General features: G+C 40.7%; 1 protein-coding gene across 1 annotated transcript; it reads left to right on the top strand.

Moving 5' to 3' along the window:
- The first annotated feature begins 14,775 nt into the window (after positions 1–14,775).
- Positions 14,776–16,806, top strand: LOC117150625 (class E basic helix-loop-helix protein 22). Its single transcript, XM_033317595.1, has 3 exons — positions 14,776–15,041; positions 15,747–16,345; positions 16,406–16,806. The coding sequence occupies exons 2-3, from the start codon at positions 15,774–15,776 to the stop codon at positions 16,530–16,532; spliced, it is 699 nt and encodes a 232-aa protein (XP_033173486.1). The 5' UTR covers positions 14,776–15,041; positions 15,747–15,773; the 3' UTR covers positions 16,533–16,806.
- Positions 16,807–16,932: the final 126 nt, after the last annotated feature.

Below are 16,932 nucleotides of genomic sequence, written 5' to 3' on the forward strand. Positions count from 1 at the left end.
CCACTCCCCAGTGGTAGCAAAAAACCGGCAAAAAGCAACAACCGGTAAAATCGAATGTTCACTTTGCACACAGACACACAGATACCCAGTCCCTAATGGCTCACTCCCACACAATGTATGTATGTAAGCTCACTCACAGAGGACGCCGTGGATGTATGGGTGTGTAGGGTCGGAAATTTTGCACACATTTACAATAATTGTAAATGTGTTGAAAATCGTTTGCACGACTGTGAGCAAAACACGTCGGAGAAGAAATTACTCTCTCGCTGTGTACGTGTGTGTGGGTGAGTGTATGCCTGTATTTGCTCATTTGTTAAGGGGAAATGGCCTTTGTCTGTCTTCAGCTGGTGTGTGCGGGTGTGTGGATGTGTGGGTGTGCTGAGGGACCTGCACCAGTGCCTGTGTGTGTGTGTGTCCGTTGGCCGTGAGCGCAGCCATGTTTTTTCCAGCAAGGCAAATGGCGCAGGCGCCATTGCATACACTGGCAGAAATTTTAAGAAGTGCTTTGTAGTATATTGATATGTAATGTAATTTCAGTTTCCAATTCCATTTATCATAAAATTTGTATTATTTTTATAATATGAACACTAGTAGATAAACTTAATTTTTTATTCAAAAATAAAATTTAAACTACATCCACAAATATTTTAATGTATAAAACATTTAATTTTTCCCTTATGCTTGTATACGTTCATAAAGAGAATAAATAGTAAAATATACATTTTATTTCATATATACATTTATATAAAACTCGTCTTATCAGAATTCTTCAATCCCTCTTCTTCTATTTTACAACTAATCAAACTTTAAATCTTGTTTGGCACTTGAGCTCTCCAGTTCCCAGGTCGACTAAAATGTTACTTTTTCCAACAGTTTTGCCAACTTGCACGGGGCAGGGCAAACAATGTTGAAGCCGGCAACCACTTGAGAGTCGCCCAGGACCCATGACAGGATAATGGAAAGGATAGGATAGTATAGGATTGGATGTAGAGGTGTACCTGGCAACGGCAACGGCGAGACATCTCTGCGGCGGGCTGTACATGGCAACGGCTTTTATAGCCCTCACAGCCACGGCCCAAACCCCACTTGTCGGTCTGCGCACAACATGGCGTATGGGCAACGCACACAAATGCTCTCGTTGGCATGGCAACCTTGACTACCTGGTGCTCATGCCCCGGCAGCTTAACCTCATCAGTCGCTCCGGTCTGCGGTCGCAGCTGCAAATATGCCGCATCCACCTACGAGTCCTTGAGTCCTTTTTGGGATGCTTTTGCTGACGCTGATGTTGCTCCTGCTGCTCCTGCTGCCATTTGCCATTTTTCGTTTTCGTGTGCAGACTTTGGGTTTTAATGGATCGATGAGTGCTCTGCTGGCTGGTTGGCTTGCTTGTGCCTGTCATCCTTTTATTTTTTTGGGGCCCAAAAAGTTTTCTTTGCCGCGGGATGGCTTCTTATGTGCTTAGTATATATCAGCATTATGTATGTACGTGAATAGGAGGCCCGTTGACAGGCATTTGCTTATTAGATTTTCTTGGGTGCCAAGATGCGGTCAGGTAACAATTTTGTAGGTTAGCTGGTTACCAAAGCTTCGAGTGGCTTAGCCAATATTTAAATCGACAGCATGAAAGCGCTTATTTGCACTGTGCAATTTTCACTTGAATGGCTCTGCAAATAGAATCTATTTTAAAATTGAGATTCATTTGTTTGTGCTTTGCTTAAGCAGGGCAAACATGCAACAGAATAAATAAGCCTGGTCAAGAATACAAAAGATTCCATCCAGTACATCTTTCCCCTGACATGTGCATGCAGTGAGTTCTAGTCTCAGACTACTTTTCCCTCCTTATTGGACATGCAAACACGCACACAGCTGTGTAAGTTTATGCTCTTTATTGCAAAAATATTTATTCAGTAAGTTACTGTTGGCTGTATATTTGTTGGCTCGCTGTTTGCCGTTTGAACTATATGGCAGAAGTATTTTTAATATGCGCAAATAAATATTGAATTATGAGCAACAAGGCAGGACTCGGACAGCTGGCGTTTGTGAGATGCAAAGATACAAGGAATATCAAATTTGCTTGCTCTGAGGATTTATGCGACGGGGGAAAAAAGAGAATGGCTTAGTAGTTGGGCATTGTGAAGGTATATATTAAAGCTTCAATATTATACCCCAAAAGCAATTATCTTGTTCATGGAAACAAACTATTTTTACTTTAGTTCTTTAATGTATAACCAATAACATATCAAACTATTTCGACAATGGTATATTTTTGAGCACTCGTTATATAACTTTATATAATTCTCTTGAAAGTGCTATGGACTCATACAGAAAAATGAGAATCTGGCAGCTCTAGTCAGAACCTAATTAGAAAACGTTCTCTCTTTAACACGAAAAACTTTTGTGCTGAACTAAAAGCGCCAATTGACGGCAACATTTTCAATTTGTCTAACGAGTTGGTGCGGGCCAAAAGTTTTGCCCATAAGCCAGCCCACATGTGGCAAGGCTGCCGTCCCAACGTCACAAAGCCATCAAATGCATAAAGGCTTAGCGGCCGGGAGTTTTTACCCCACATGCTGCATCCTTTACTAATGGAAAACAATTTCCGAACATTGCGAATTTTGCGCGCTAATGAAGTGCGGCTGCCGCCCCTTCAATACGCCAATATTTCAGCCCAGCAATTAAAAAAGAATATTTTCATAAACAATTATTAATTTCCATAGCTTGCTTTTGCTTCTTTTTTGGCTATCGTTTCTCAATGATGCTTTGTACTCTGACTGCATATAAATTGGCTTAATTCGCAGAAAATGGCAGAGCTGAATCACAACAGCCCGAAGACCAGGAATCCCATCTGCAGCATCGGCACATCGCCATCATCATCATCTGCTGCTATTGCTGCTGCTGCTGCTGCTGCTGCTGTTGCTGCTGTTGCTACTGTTGCTGGTGCAGCAGCAACATCTACGTTGACAACAGCGACAACAAGAACAATGGCTGGGGAAATATATGTGGGATGTGTCGAGAAAAACTTTGCAAATGAATAATCCACAATTGTGTGTCGGAGCACAAATTGCTATTGTTGCTTGCAGCCAGTCAAGAAATGAATCTGCATGAGTTGAGCAAAAACAAGTCGAAAATGAAAATACTCTAAAAGTTGGAAGAGAACGTAGAAATTCTTTGAAGAACTTCTGAGAAGAACTTGAATCTACGTAATTAATGTGTACTTAAATGAAAAAATTTGCAATTGATATCTTATTCAATGGGTTGGAAATGCGTATTAATATTTATTTAAGAATTTATTGAATTTTGAAGCAATTGCTACTCTATTTGTCCATCTGGCATTCTGCTTCAAAAATACCACCATACCCTATTGAAGTTATTCACTGATAGACATGCATTGTTATTGTTTTTGCAACTGGCATGCTCAAGTGGAAAAAAGCATTGCGTATACGCCCGAGTGCACTTGGCAATAATAATTTGAGCTACCATGGCAGGCATTCCAAAGCGACAGACAAATACACAGGATAGATGGACAGACTGACAGCAGGTAGGTGGCACACACATAGGTGGTGGTAGGGCACATTTCATCAGCAGTCCGTACTGCGACATAAATCACCAATGGCTAAGCAACTACTTCTACGCACACCCACAACAAAAGAGCATTTAAAAAAAGGAGAGTTAAACCTTTTAGAAAAAAAGACATACGAATTGATGAAACAATGCCTTATTGCCTTATTTAGTTACTGCAATATTCAGCAGTTTTTGCTTGTACTTCAAGAATATAGGAAGCAGATTATTAACAAAAGTAGTTGCATTTTTTCCCAGTGCACGCTACATACTCAAAGCCAAATCGCCGTCATGGCAACTGAGAAGATGGAAGATATACATATGCGGCTCATGGATAGATGGGCGGTCCTCTTTGTTGAGTGACTGCTGCTAAGCTCGAGGCTTTTGCTGCGTTTATTGCCAAGGCGAAGGTGTGGTCGGTAGTGGCCACCTCCTCGGCTTTTGGCCAACTGCTGTGTCCTTCGTATGCGAACATCCTCGCACACGTCCACATCAATCAATAAATAAATGCGAGCATAGACATGCAAATCCTCAGGCTGTACAGGCTTTGCTCCAAGTTGGCAATTGTAAAATGGCATTAAGGCTAAGCCTCTCAGCTAGATGGACTTCTCAATTTTATCCCTCTGCTGTTAATGCGTTTCAGGTAAATTAGTTGCCTTAGACGTCAGGATATTGGGCACATTTAGCTGCCGCACATTGTTTGTATGTTACGCAAGGATACCCTTTTTAATAACTTGGCTTTAGAATGCGTGGACAAAGCCTGATTGATTTTGCTTGGTTACGAGACTCAATAGGATTTGGCCGAACTAAATTTGCAAATTCTGAGAGGCAGAACAAAAGCAATTTCTTCTGAGTTTATTTAGATAAGCAAAGTTTATTACAGCAGTTTAAAGAACTGCCTAGTTGTCGAAAGTTAACTTGATTAAAGACTTTGCAAATTCTCTAAAACAAATTTCAAAGTAGAACTTTTCTGGCAAAATGTACAACTGAAAATTTGTTAAAAAAAGCATTTTTACTCCAAGGATATGTCAGAAACATGTGCGTGGTTCAAACCTCCAGCAACAATTATGTATATAAATTTACCAATTACGAAAACTTTTTCAATTTAATACCAATATAAAGGAGAAACTTCTCTCCAATAGTTCTTGCCAACTGTTTGTTGTCAGAAAATCATAAAATCAAATGCTGCCCGATCGAGGCACAACTTTCGCGAAAGAAAAATACAATTTGGAAATTTTATTACACACTTTCCATTCTGTCAGTTTGTGCGGAGAGCTGCGACAGCAGCCGGCGAAGTCCTTTGCCTGCAAATATCATATCGTAAAATGGAAATGAAATTAAACGCTGAACATTATTTATGACGCTGTGCATATCGAATGGCCAAAGGACGAGCGGCTGCCGCCGCTGCTCCAGATGCACCCTTTATTATTGGAAATGGAACGCACCACCTTGGCCGCGAGCTACGTGCAGGGATTCGAGAGAAATTTACTTTGTTTTCCATTTACATTCGCCTGGCACTTTGTTCGCTTGTTCATTTTTTCACTATTATTTTGTGTCTAATTTGCATATCGTCCGCGCTTCCTGATTCTGATCCTGACATGCGCCGCCGTGCCATTATCTACGTCCCTGGGAAAAGGGCCATCCCTCGTCCTGACAGCCTCCACTGAAATTTGTTGCCCTACGAAAGGACTCGCCGTACTATGTGCATCTGCATCGCTGCACCGCGTCCTTCTGCTCTTACTGCTTCATTTAAAGTTTATTCGGCAACTTCAAGCGAAAAGTTAAGTCAACTTTTTGGTGCGCCCCAGCGGCCCGCTTCGAATTGGAGAAGAACACAAAATGCCATTTCCGTTTCCGGTAACTTTTGCCCCAAGAACAAAGCCAAAGACGGAGTCAGAAATGTTTTACAGGGACTACGTTATAAAACGAGAGTTTGATACTCTGACAGAACATGTATTTTTTAATAATGTAATGTTATAATGTAATATAACTGTAAATTAAATATATGTGTAAAACCATAGACATATATCATTGTATTTAGTTTTTTAAACATGAAGCTTTTTAAAATAATAGCGATGAATAGATTAAACAAAACTCGCTCATGTACATATTATCTTTCATAAAAAGTTTTCATTTAAATTTGCATAATAACATAATTAATTTATATTTTTATTATGAACACAATGAATATGGGTTAGTTCATATGTAATTGTGCTAATTGTATATTATTTTTAAGTTCTTCATATTTATTGTAATCCCAAGCATTTAAATTAATATTTGGAAAATACACAAATAATAAACTGAATTAATCCATTTACGTAGGAGTCTAAATAGTTGGCGTACTCAAAGCAGGGGAATCCTACTAAATATCGCCCCAAAATTCCATTCAAACTAAGCCCCACCCTTTCGCTCCAAAACATAAATTCCTCTCAAATAATATTTGCGATTGTTGTGGAGCTCATTAGTAGCTGGTAGGAACAGACAGGACAACTAAAATCTATGGGCGTGCAAGTGCGGCAAAGGAACAGCCGGAAGCTGTGGGCGAGATGCCACGCCCAGGATATCCAGGAAAGACTTTGTACTTCACCCACACGTGCGAGCAACTCGGGATCAAGTTGGGACCTGGCATTAAGCGCTCTCCTGGGCGCCCAATCCCAGCCCACTCCACACCTGTTGTGCGTGAGTCTTCGGGACTTTGAGTTTGAAGGGGCGGCTTAACTTATGACTGCTGAAAAAGTTGCCTCGCTACATAAATTAAATTAGAAGTTGCCCGTGAGGACGTGTGGATCTGATATTACGTTTATGCAGCGACATTCATGAGTTCGTAAAGTGACATATTTGAAAAAATGTTTGAAAAGCTGCTTATAGTAAACTGTACTTTATTTGCGGGTGTTTTATTTAATAAGCTTTAAAAACTCTCCTTTTTATTTTTGAATAATTTTCTCGCATAAATGAGTATTGGATTCTTTTCTTTTTTTCTGTCACGAGTCTGCCTCCTGCGGTTGACATTCATTTGTGGAAATTTATGTTAATTAGAATTGAATTTCGACGCATGCAAAGTTTCGTTACTCGACATCTTCGCTCGTTCCTCATTTGATTCAATTTATCTGGGCCTGTCAAAGAGCGACAAAGGAAAAAGGTCTCAAGTGCGCGGAGGTGTCCTTTTGCAAAACTTATTTTTCTTTTCTTTTCTCTTTCTGACGTTGGTATTATGTCGTCATTCCAGAGTTTCTTTTACTCGAACGTCAAAAAGTTTCCACAGGGTTTTCATATTTTGCGGTTGTGTCGTAATGATTTGTGGAATTTCTTTATTATACGAATATTTTGCACGCCGGCTCTTTGGCTTTTGTGTCTTGTTATATCCATCAGTTACATGGAAAGCCAGATTGGTATTATTATGTTTGGTGGTTTTTGAATACGGTCACTCTATTGTAGCAGAATTGTCGATTTGGCGTGTCGATTAATAAACCTCATCTGTGAAAAAGGTTGGACAACATTCGAAGGCATCAACCACCGTAAGGAAATTCAAACCAGACAAGCAGAAAATTCCGAACAGTTGCAGTCTTCGAATGAGGAGATCTTTGATACGGACATCCAGATCGTCAAGTTCTCCGGCACTATGAAGACAATGCTGGAGGACTGCGGTTGCCAATGTCATCTCGACGATCCTTCGCGATGTGGTTACCAAATCCCACAAGGACGATCACCAGGCAACAGAGGATGATGAGACCAAGGAAAAGCGCGCCTTGTTAATGCTCATCATGGCTGACGATTCCCTAAAAATCAGGGACCATATTTGGGCGCATCCTGGCTGCCAACTAAAAAGTGCCAAAATGAAGTTCAAAATGTTGGCGGATGCAAAATAGAAGAAAACTTTCTGCACTGGAGCTTTACTTAGATGCAAAAGTCATTATCGACATTGTTTTTGATGGCGGCAACCATTTGAAACGACTAAAACGTTGATGTACTTAAATGATGTACTTTTGGCTTGCTATCAAAAGTTAAGAAAGTGGTACAATCTAAGCCCGTTTAAAGCCCACTTCAGATTTTAAAATTCACTTGAAATTGTAAAATATTCTACCCCTCGTTAAAGTCGCTTCCTGTTTTAATTTGCTGCATATTCTAAATTGTAAATGGCGTTGGGCGGACTTACAACAGAAATGCAACATTTTCATTGTATTTTTTCCCACTTCTGCAGTTATTTCTCTTTCATTTTTTCCACTACTACAACTACTATTTTTCCAAAGCATAATCAGTGGAGGGGCTACAAACAAACTGAGTGAACCGGGAAAGCATACAGATGAAGAATGTACATAAAAAAAGAAGACTAGAGAGTAGACGCTCAGCCCCGAGAAGAACCCAACTTCGCTTGTGCGCATAATTTTCCTGAACGCTCCCGGCTCCGCTTTTCTCGGCTTTTCTCCGATGCCGGACCTGCAGGAAATGGCAGCTATTAGCATTTGACTGCTTCACTGATGATGTTAACGATGCCAGCCAGCGACCAAAAGTCCATCTCTCTCCAACCGACCGAAAGTCCGGAGTCCTGGGACACGAATATGGCATGATGGTATGGGTGTACAGAATGCTATATGCACATAAAGTTTTAAGTCCGAGCGGAACGGGGAGAAGTGGAAATTCGAGGAGCAGCACAAAGTCGTCGCCGGTCGGCAGGCAGCATTTATATTTATTATTGCACATTTTATGCGCTCGACTGCACAATAAAATAAATGAGAATCATTCAAAATGCAAAAATGGAACCCAAGAAATTGCGCATTTATGCCGAAATTATTTTGATGAAATAAAATGGAGGGCCAAAGCGACTCAATGCTTGTGTGCCTCATGTGGCCAAATAATTGCTGACGTGACACATTTAACTAGACCAAGATGGATTCTCTTAATGATCTCCCAGGGAGGCGGCACGTAAGCGGATGCAATCAAAATTCCATTTGGCGAAGCGCCGAGAAACGCACAATCAGTCATTAACAGTGTTTCACACCTCCGCTTTCAAGAAAACAAGAAAGAAAAGCGAAAACTAAACAAAATTTGAGGCGGCTCCGTCCGTCAGGAACACACGTACATTCAATTCAATTGAAGATGTGACTGATGCTGGACTACAACCGAGGGGACTTGCTGCACTGAGCGGAAATGCAGCCTTATTGGAAATATTGGCTGAAATATGAAATTTGAGCTACTTAGGACACCAATAATGCTGACTTTTGAAAACGCGTATTTGGGATTGAGTACTCAAGTCATGTTAGATTAATTTATAATCGTATTGCGCCTTTACTACTTCGAATCCTTTTAAATGAACTTTCATTCCGAACCATTCTGGTGATCTTTCCAATTTTTTTTAGTGTAAAGACTCCACTGGGCACTGGCAGTTTGAGTAGCTCTGGTGGTTACTAGCTTCCGTCCGGCCAGTTCCATCCCACGTCTAATCAACGTCAGCGCAACAATTTGTTATGAATCCCTGGCTCAGCCGCTGTCACATCGACGCTCTGCTGCACGCTGGCCATTAATGGATGTCGTGGGTGTAGCACAGTCTGATGCTCAGGCGTCCTGATTAAAGGATATCGAAGATTGAAGCTGCCAGTATCGAAAAGCAATTTGGAGTAGATTTAGCTTTGACCAATACAGCCAAATATGTCTTATAATTCGAACAGCTTCCCATATATTCCTAACTGCGGTATATTCAAGTGCGGTTATGAATTTCAACGTAAATCTTTTATTTTAAATAATAAAATCAGCTAAATATACACTGAATTAGTTATTTGAAGGACGACTTCTAAGCTCAATGTCAAGTGCAAGACAGATTTTTATTTCAAGTGCAATTAGACGTTTCGACCGGCGGCAGGATCTCATTTGAAAATATTCCCATGGGAAAGCAGGAGGCTCGAAATTCAGCTGGGAATCGAATTTCCCCCGGCCGTGCATTATTCAATATCTCGGCACAGAAATCAGCCGGCGATGCACACCTCTTTCGAATGGAAGTCTGGCCTAATCGCAGTGCTGTGCTGAAAGCATTAGGAACAAGGACACATCATTAGAGCCGGCCCAGCCATTTGCTGCAGACTGTCATCCCGCAGTCGAGCATCCACCCAGCAAACAAGGACAACAGCCGGGAGGAGTGCATAATTCATCAAAATCAGCAACAGGAACGGAATCGAACAAAAGTTGACTCTCCCAAGGACGGGGTGTTGGAAATGGTGCCGGGGGTGTACATAAGTGTACTATATCGAATGGCTTCTGCCGTTACCTGGACTACGATTGCAGGACATGGCTGCCTTTTGGTTAGGGGCATAATCAAAAATGCGTGTGCGCCACTCGGCCGAACGACGTATAATCCCAAATCGCACCGAGGGGCATCAGCAACATCGGCTTTAGTACACTATGAAAAACAGCTGGCTAATTAATTCAAATTAATTGATAAATCTAATGGAACTTGAAGTCCTTCTTGCAAAAGAAGGAAGCTACTAAACGATACAGAAGATACACGTTATAATGTATCGGAAATAGATAGTATTCCTTTTCAATCTGATATAGCATATGTGACTTTGGTATAAACACTTTTTTGTTAAGTTAAAGAAGTCATTTTTTAAGTATTTTCTAAAGCAATTGCATTTTTTTGTAAAATGTATTATTTTATAAACGAAGTTTATTTAAAGCCTTATATAATAACATATAACTTTATTAAATAGTATAAATTTGTATAAAACACGCAAAAATATGGATTTGTAGGCCCATATAACTTGTTTTTTTTTAATGTTTATGATTTATGATTTCTATTTGTGTAGTCCAGATACCCAGAGGTGACTCAGCCGGCATTTATCGAGCTGTACTTGGGCATTGTTGGGTCCATCCAGTCTGCGTCTCCTCCTACTGATCCACCCACGGACCATCGTCCTTCGTCCTGTGCCCTCGGCCCTCGCATCAAAGTTGTGCCCTTTGTTTTCGCCTGGTTCCCGGTTGCGTGGTCCTTTCTGTGTCCTGTGCGTGGTGGTCCGGGCCTGCAATTTTTTTTGTGTTTTTGTTCCATCCTGTTTCTGCTTTTGGTGTTCGGTTTGGACTCGAGCTCTTCTTTTTCGACTTCCACACGGCCACCCTACTCCCTTTTTGTTTGTGTAACATTCCATATCCATTTGCAACAACGCGCGCGAAACAAAAAAAAATCGAGCAGAATAAAGAACCGAAGGGAAACCGACAAACAACCCCTTTTCCACCCTTGGGGGTGGTGCCGAATCCTCAGACTCAGCCTCGTCCTCCGCCCCAGCATCAGCAGCATTTTAATTCGAATTGGTATTGCTCCGGCACTGTTATTGTTGTTTTGTAGCTGGCTTACCACCCCAATCCCCCCTCTGGAAAAGTCCTGGGTTCAGGTTCACCCTCGCTGTTTGGTTTCCATTTGATGCTGATAAATTGTAAGTACGCCTGGGTGGGCAGCGGGGTGTTAAGGATTCGCGCAGCGGAGGAAGTTGCATACATCGCATAATTTGATAAAATATTGCACGCTTCGCCCTTTGTCTGAAATTATTATTATTTCGCTTTTTTTATTTTGGTTGTACGCAGAGCGCATATGATGGGCATTAGATGTAATCAATAAGAGCTCGACGCAATCCATTCAGTTCGGCTAATGGATGAGAAATCCTATCAAAGTGGCGAAATCAAATTCTGTGCGTTACAGTTTCCTTTTTCCGAGCCACGTTTTGTGTGCAAATCGGTAATTATTTAGAGTGTGATGGCTTTCGCGGGAGTTAGATTAAAACAAAGCGAATCGCACAGTATTTTGGGCCTTACTTCAAAGCGGTGTACTTATATAGGTACTAACTATATCAAGAAACTTTGGCTAACTTGCATCAATATGAACAATTAAACATGAAAATTAAAGCAAGTTACCTCTGTAGTTGAAAAATCAAGGACTGTTAAGACTGTTATCTATTTTTCCACACATATATTTTGTTTTGCTCAATAAGCCACCATCAAATCTTTCTTTTCTGACAAACCAATATAAAAAAATCTTGCAAATGCTTTTTGTTTTTTCCGTTTGTTAGCTAAAATGGGCCAAGTTTATCTTGGTTTGAACAACTGGCAAATGGCGGAAGCGCATCAAGCCTGTCAAGCCGGAAATGAGCGATAAATATATCTTCATTCGCTTCTTATTTTGAACGCAAGTCGGCAGCGATTTCCCGAGCGTACAATTGGCACATTTTTTGTATTTCGTTGACGTCTGCCAATAAAAGTAACAAAATAAAAGATGGCACTGCCAGGAGTGCGTTCGTGTGTGTGTGTGTGTGTTTCTGTGGCCTGGGGATCGGAAGTGCTACCTTGAAAACGATACGCTGGGGAATCATTAGGCGAACCGTCATGGGCTGCCATAAATATTGCCAATATAACGAAAGCACATCGATAATAAGGTTAGGAAGCCATGCTCGTGTACCCAGGAATCAACTGAATCTCCGAAGAGAGGACTAGCCAGGGCGGAGGGCAGAAAAGCCTCTTCATAAATGTGCCCAATTCGGTTTTCAACAATAAAATGCTAATGATTGATTCACATTGCCCCATGGAGTGCCGTTAGTTCGAGCCAAGCGCCACAGAACCAAGGATTCTATGGTTTTGTCTAATTTGCGCATACCCGAACATTAAATTGGGGTTTTCGGGCTTTTGCATTTGTAATTTTGCCTGACGAAAAAGTCAGCGTTGTAAGTTGTCTACAACTCGAATGAAAGATACCTTAAAATAAAGTTTTAAAACATATACACTCATATTTTAAACTGGGTGATCTAATGATAGTTAAAAAAAAAATTGAATAATTTCCTAAATTTAGTTAACAGCGTCACAAAATGAATAGAGCCACTTATGTCCATGCCCGCGGCGACTTGGTTCGAGGGTCATCCATTAACCCATGACAACCCCTTGACGGATCACGAGGTACGAGCCAAAAAATCCCTGGGCTGGCCATTTACAATTGGTCCGCAGTGCGGAACCTAAGCTAATGATGACTGGCATGCACAAATGTACAAATCTTAATTATGCAAATCACGGTCGCGCATAAATTATGCAAATTATAATGAAATTCCTCATTGCCTCTGCCGGACCTGGGATCCGGGAACCCGGATACGGACCAGCGACAAATGCCCATCTATATGTATATGGATTGATAAAAATGTGGCCATAAAATGAAAAAACCGAAAATTTAAATTTCGACTGGCCCGGGGTTGAAAAGTCGAAATGATTGTGTTGGCCGTAGCTGAAGCGCCGTAAATTGCAATGTAAATGCTGCATATATAAACTGAATTAGTCCCAGAACAATTACAACAAGGGAGAGTGCACTGCGATTGCAAATATACCCGATCCCAATCCCGATCCCGAAACCCAAAGAAAAAAAAAAAAACTCTCACAATCACGCAGCAAATGGTGCATTGCCTAGAGGGGCTGTCCAGATTCCGGATTTCATTGAAAATAATGGCATACGGTGACTGCTGCCCCGAACATCTGACACAATAATTTTCCCTACGAAACGAGGGAAGCGCAAACAAAGGCCAAATGGAAAAGTTGCCAGCGCAAATTATTAAATTTATCATGCGCGAAGTCATTAGGTCTGTCGCCCGAGCTCGTAGTTTGACTTATTCTAAGGACTAAACGACTGCAGGCAGCTCCACACGCACACACACTCCGCCACTAATACATTAATGTCCTGCGAGGCCTGAAGTGTGGCAAGTCATTAGTGGGCATTGCAGTTGACAGGAGGATAGAGATGCTGGCTCTGGATAATAAACATCTGCTTTAAAGAACCTAGTTTATAGCTTTAAAAGTAGCTTTTTCGAACAATTATTTCAAGTTTTTAATTAACAACAAAATTTATAAGCCAATAGAGCAATGTTTGCTTAAAGTAAAGAAATGAATGCGCAGAGATTTTTGGATTAAATTTTATTATAACAAAAGTTATCTAAGTTTAATTTTAAACATCATAAATTCTGGTTCTCATTTTAAGAGCGGATTTCTAAATATTTAAAAAAACATTTCAATTGAAAAACACTCTTATTATACATATATACTTGTAATTGAAAAATGTGTTTTTTTATATTTAAAAATCATAAAAATATACCCAACAAAATATTGTTTAAAACTAATAAATACAATCAAATAAATAAATATTTGGCCTAGATCTGCCTAGCACTTCCGATCATTTTCCATACCTTTTTCTACCGTATGCGCCTTTGCCAACGAAAATATTTGGCATGTGCCATTTATGGCATTGTTCTAGCTTTGAACAATGCGATACCATAATTTCCAGGCAACTCGCAAACGCACAAACTCGCTCACGTAGAGAATGCCATGCAGATGCGGCATCCTCTGAGCTATGCTGTATATGGGCATATAGGCGAAATACTAGGATGCACGGGCTATGGCTGTATTCCTGGTCCTTGTTCAACCCCCTAGGACAGGAATCCAGGACTGGCCAGGCGGCCCAGGATCAGCAGGCAGTGAGCATGTGATTAGATTCAGTTTCAATGGAAATTGAAATCACAGACAAAGGAGCGGACTCGGCGGACTCAGGGTGCGAGGGGTGGTGATGGGCCATCGGGGTTGAAAAGGAGCGAAGCGATAAAAATCCTGAACAACAAGAAAAATGAATTTTCGGACAGGCAGGGCAAAGGCATTAAAAACTTCATACACTTGGAAAAAATTTGACTGCACTAAATAATATTCAACAATTTAATGAAAATTTGGGTTTTTGGATTTTGTTACAAGCAAGTGTCTTTATAGTTAATTATTACTAAACCAATTTCAAAATGCAGAATTTAATTTAATATACAAAGTTATGATATACATAACATTTATATTTATTAAATTAATTAATTGATTATTATTTATACGATTTTATAACATTTTTTAATGCAAATATGAAATTGTTTATTTTACAATATCAGATTAAATTTTTAAATGTTACCCATTATTATTGTTTTGTGTAGGGTATATCTTGTGCTATATGTTATATTTATATCAAAAAGGCCTTAGTAATCATTTATTTTTCTTAGTGCTGAAACTGTGACTCATTCACCTTTGTGAGTATTGGTAATAGTCGTGCTGTATGTATTGGTGTGGATGCTGCATTATGCGAAGCCCAACCACTAAACGTCAACCACCGGCGTCGACACCCGACCCACATTTTGTATAGTGGCTCATAATATTCCTTGTGCAGAAAGAGATTAACACCAAACGGCGACGGTGGCGTCGGTGGCAAAAAGTTTATAATCATCCGCGCTGACAGAGCAAAAGAGACGGCAAATAGAGACGGAGGGAGAGAGAGAGAGCGAGCGGAGAAAAATCGGAAAATCGTTATGCGACTACTATAACCCACCACAAAATCGCGGTCGTCTCTGTTGTTGCCGGGCACCTCACACTCGCGCATCGATTCCGATTGCGATTCAGGATCTGAATCCTCTGACACAGCAGCCGCATTTGAATTTTTTGCCTGGTTTGTGGTGCGTGCGATTTTTAAAAATGTTTAAATCCGCAATTTCTTTCACCGTGCTCTGTGCTCTTCGTCCCCTTCGTACACCGGCAAACTTGTGATTTGTGGTTAATTTAAATTAATAATCCTTTAAGTGTGTCATGAATTAACTGCAAGTTAAATAAAGTGCTACGTCGATTTTGCATATTTGATAATCCATTTCGTCGGGTTAATAATTGCCAAATTTATTATTTATATATATTTACGTACAATTTTAAAGTTTATTGCTTTCTTAAGTGCTGAGCTCTTAAATAAATTTAAAACCGCTAAAATTGTATTCGCCATAAACCATCCCTTAAAATTGGTCTATTACACAGCGCCACCTATGAAAAGCTTTGATAAGCTTATATTCAGCTTGTTAATCTAACTACCGCGTAATATGTTGGCATTGGAAAGGCTTAAGCATTATTTGGCTTTAGTTTAATTTAAGCAATACCTGACAGGCTTTTAAAATGTGTTAAACCATTTCGTGTTAAAACACAAAACAGGAGCTCCACCTATGAAAAGCTTTGATAACCTATTACATACATCAAATTCCGCCAGATGGCGCTACCGAACAGCTGAGAATATTCACCCCTATTTATACGTTTTCTTATGCAACCCTGCATCAAAATAACATTGAGTCGCAAGGACTACCCTAAAAGATTACACATCCCTTCAACCTTTTTTTTCACAGCTGGAAAAGCCCTATAAAATAAATAAAATGGATCCCTCGAATCTTGCTTTTGGGTTTCCCGGACTCCCCAACCACGGACACATGCCAATACCTCCCACCGCCAATATGCTTGGAGGCCAGCATCCAGCACCCACCGCCAGTCCACCACAAAGCGTCCCCGGCCGTCGGACGCCACTTGGATCGGTTGGTCTGGGTGGTTTCTATGCCCAGGGAATGGGCATGACCCAGCAGCCACCGACGGATGAGAACAAACCAGGGCCCAGTGCTCCGGAAAAGCCATTGAGTCCAACGGCCGCCGCCATCGCAGCCATTGCCATCAGTGGTGGCACCACCACCGTGGCCGTGTCCAGTGGTGGCGCCAGCGGAAGTGGCTCCAACAGTGGCAAGCAAAAAAACCGTCAAGGAAAGACAGTGAGGCTGAACATAAATGCCCGGGAACGACGTAGGATGCACGATTTGAATGATGCCCTTGATGAGCTGAGAAGTGTGATTCCTTATGCGCATTCACCTTCTGTGCGAAAGCTGTCGAAAATAGCCACCTTGTTGCTGGCTAAGAACTACATTCTGATGCAGCAAAATGCACTCGAGGAGTTGAGAAGGTAACGAAACACATTAACTATACTCAATTAGAATATTAACATATATGTTTATAATTTCAGACTACTGGCCTATATACAAAGCACCACGGGAGCAGCGCCATTGGATTTGGGTGCTTTTCCGGCGGCAGCCAAGTTGCAGGCTCTTCTTCAAGGACCTCACAACGAACCACCGACTAGCAGCAGTTAAATAAGAGTGCGAGCCACCATAAACTATGGTTAAACTGATAAGCAATCCATTTATGAGCAATACTTTTAAGTCAATTGGAAAGAAAATGCCAAATACTTGTGTACTAGTCAGACGAAAGGAGGTTGATAAGCAGCCTCTTATCAGAGCAGCCAAGTGAAAATCTGTTCAGTGATATTTATTTTTGTCATAAGCATTTCTTATTTATGCATTTACCTAATGTCAACCAATATGTGTAAGATGAATATTACCGAATAAAGTATTATTGAAGTAGAAAGTATGTAGTTGGAAAATGGTTTTTTCATTTTTCAGAATCATCATGCAAACGAAATAAGCGTTTCAAACACTCAAACACGCCCAACCCAACCAACCAATTATAATCATCAGATAACAAACATCAAAG

This window comes from Drosophila mauritiana, chromosome 2L (assembly GCF_004382145.1).
Source record: "Drosophila mauritiana strain mau12 chromosome 2L, ASM438214v1, whole genome shotgun sequence".
Lineage (NCBI taxonomy): Eukaryota > Metazoa > Arthropoda > Insecta > Diptera > Drosophilidae > Drosophila > Drosophila mauritiana.

What these genes read in the sequence shown, in the direction of transcription:
- LOC117150625 (XM_033317595.1), top strand. Translation starts at nt 15,774, where the DNA reads ATGGATCCCTCGAATCTTGCTTTTGGGTTTCCCGGACTCCCCAACCAC. An exon ending in GCACTCGAGGAGTTGAGAAG is followed by an intron (nt 16,346 to 16,405) that starts GTAACGAAACAC and finishes TTATAATTTCAG; the next exon opens with ACTACTGGCCTATATACAAA.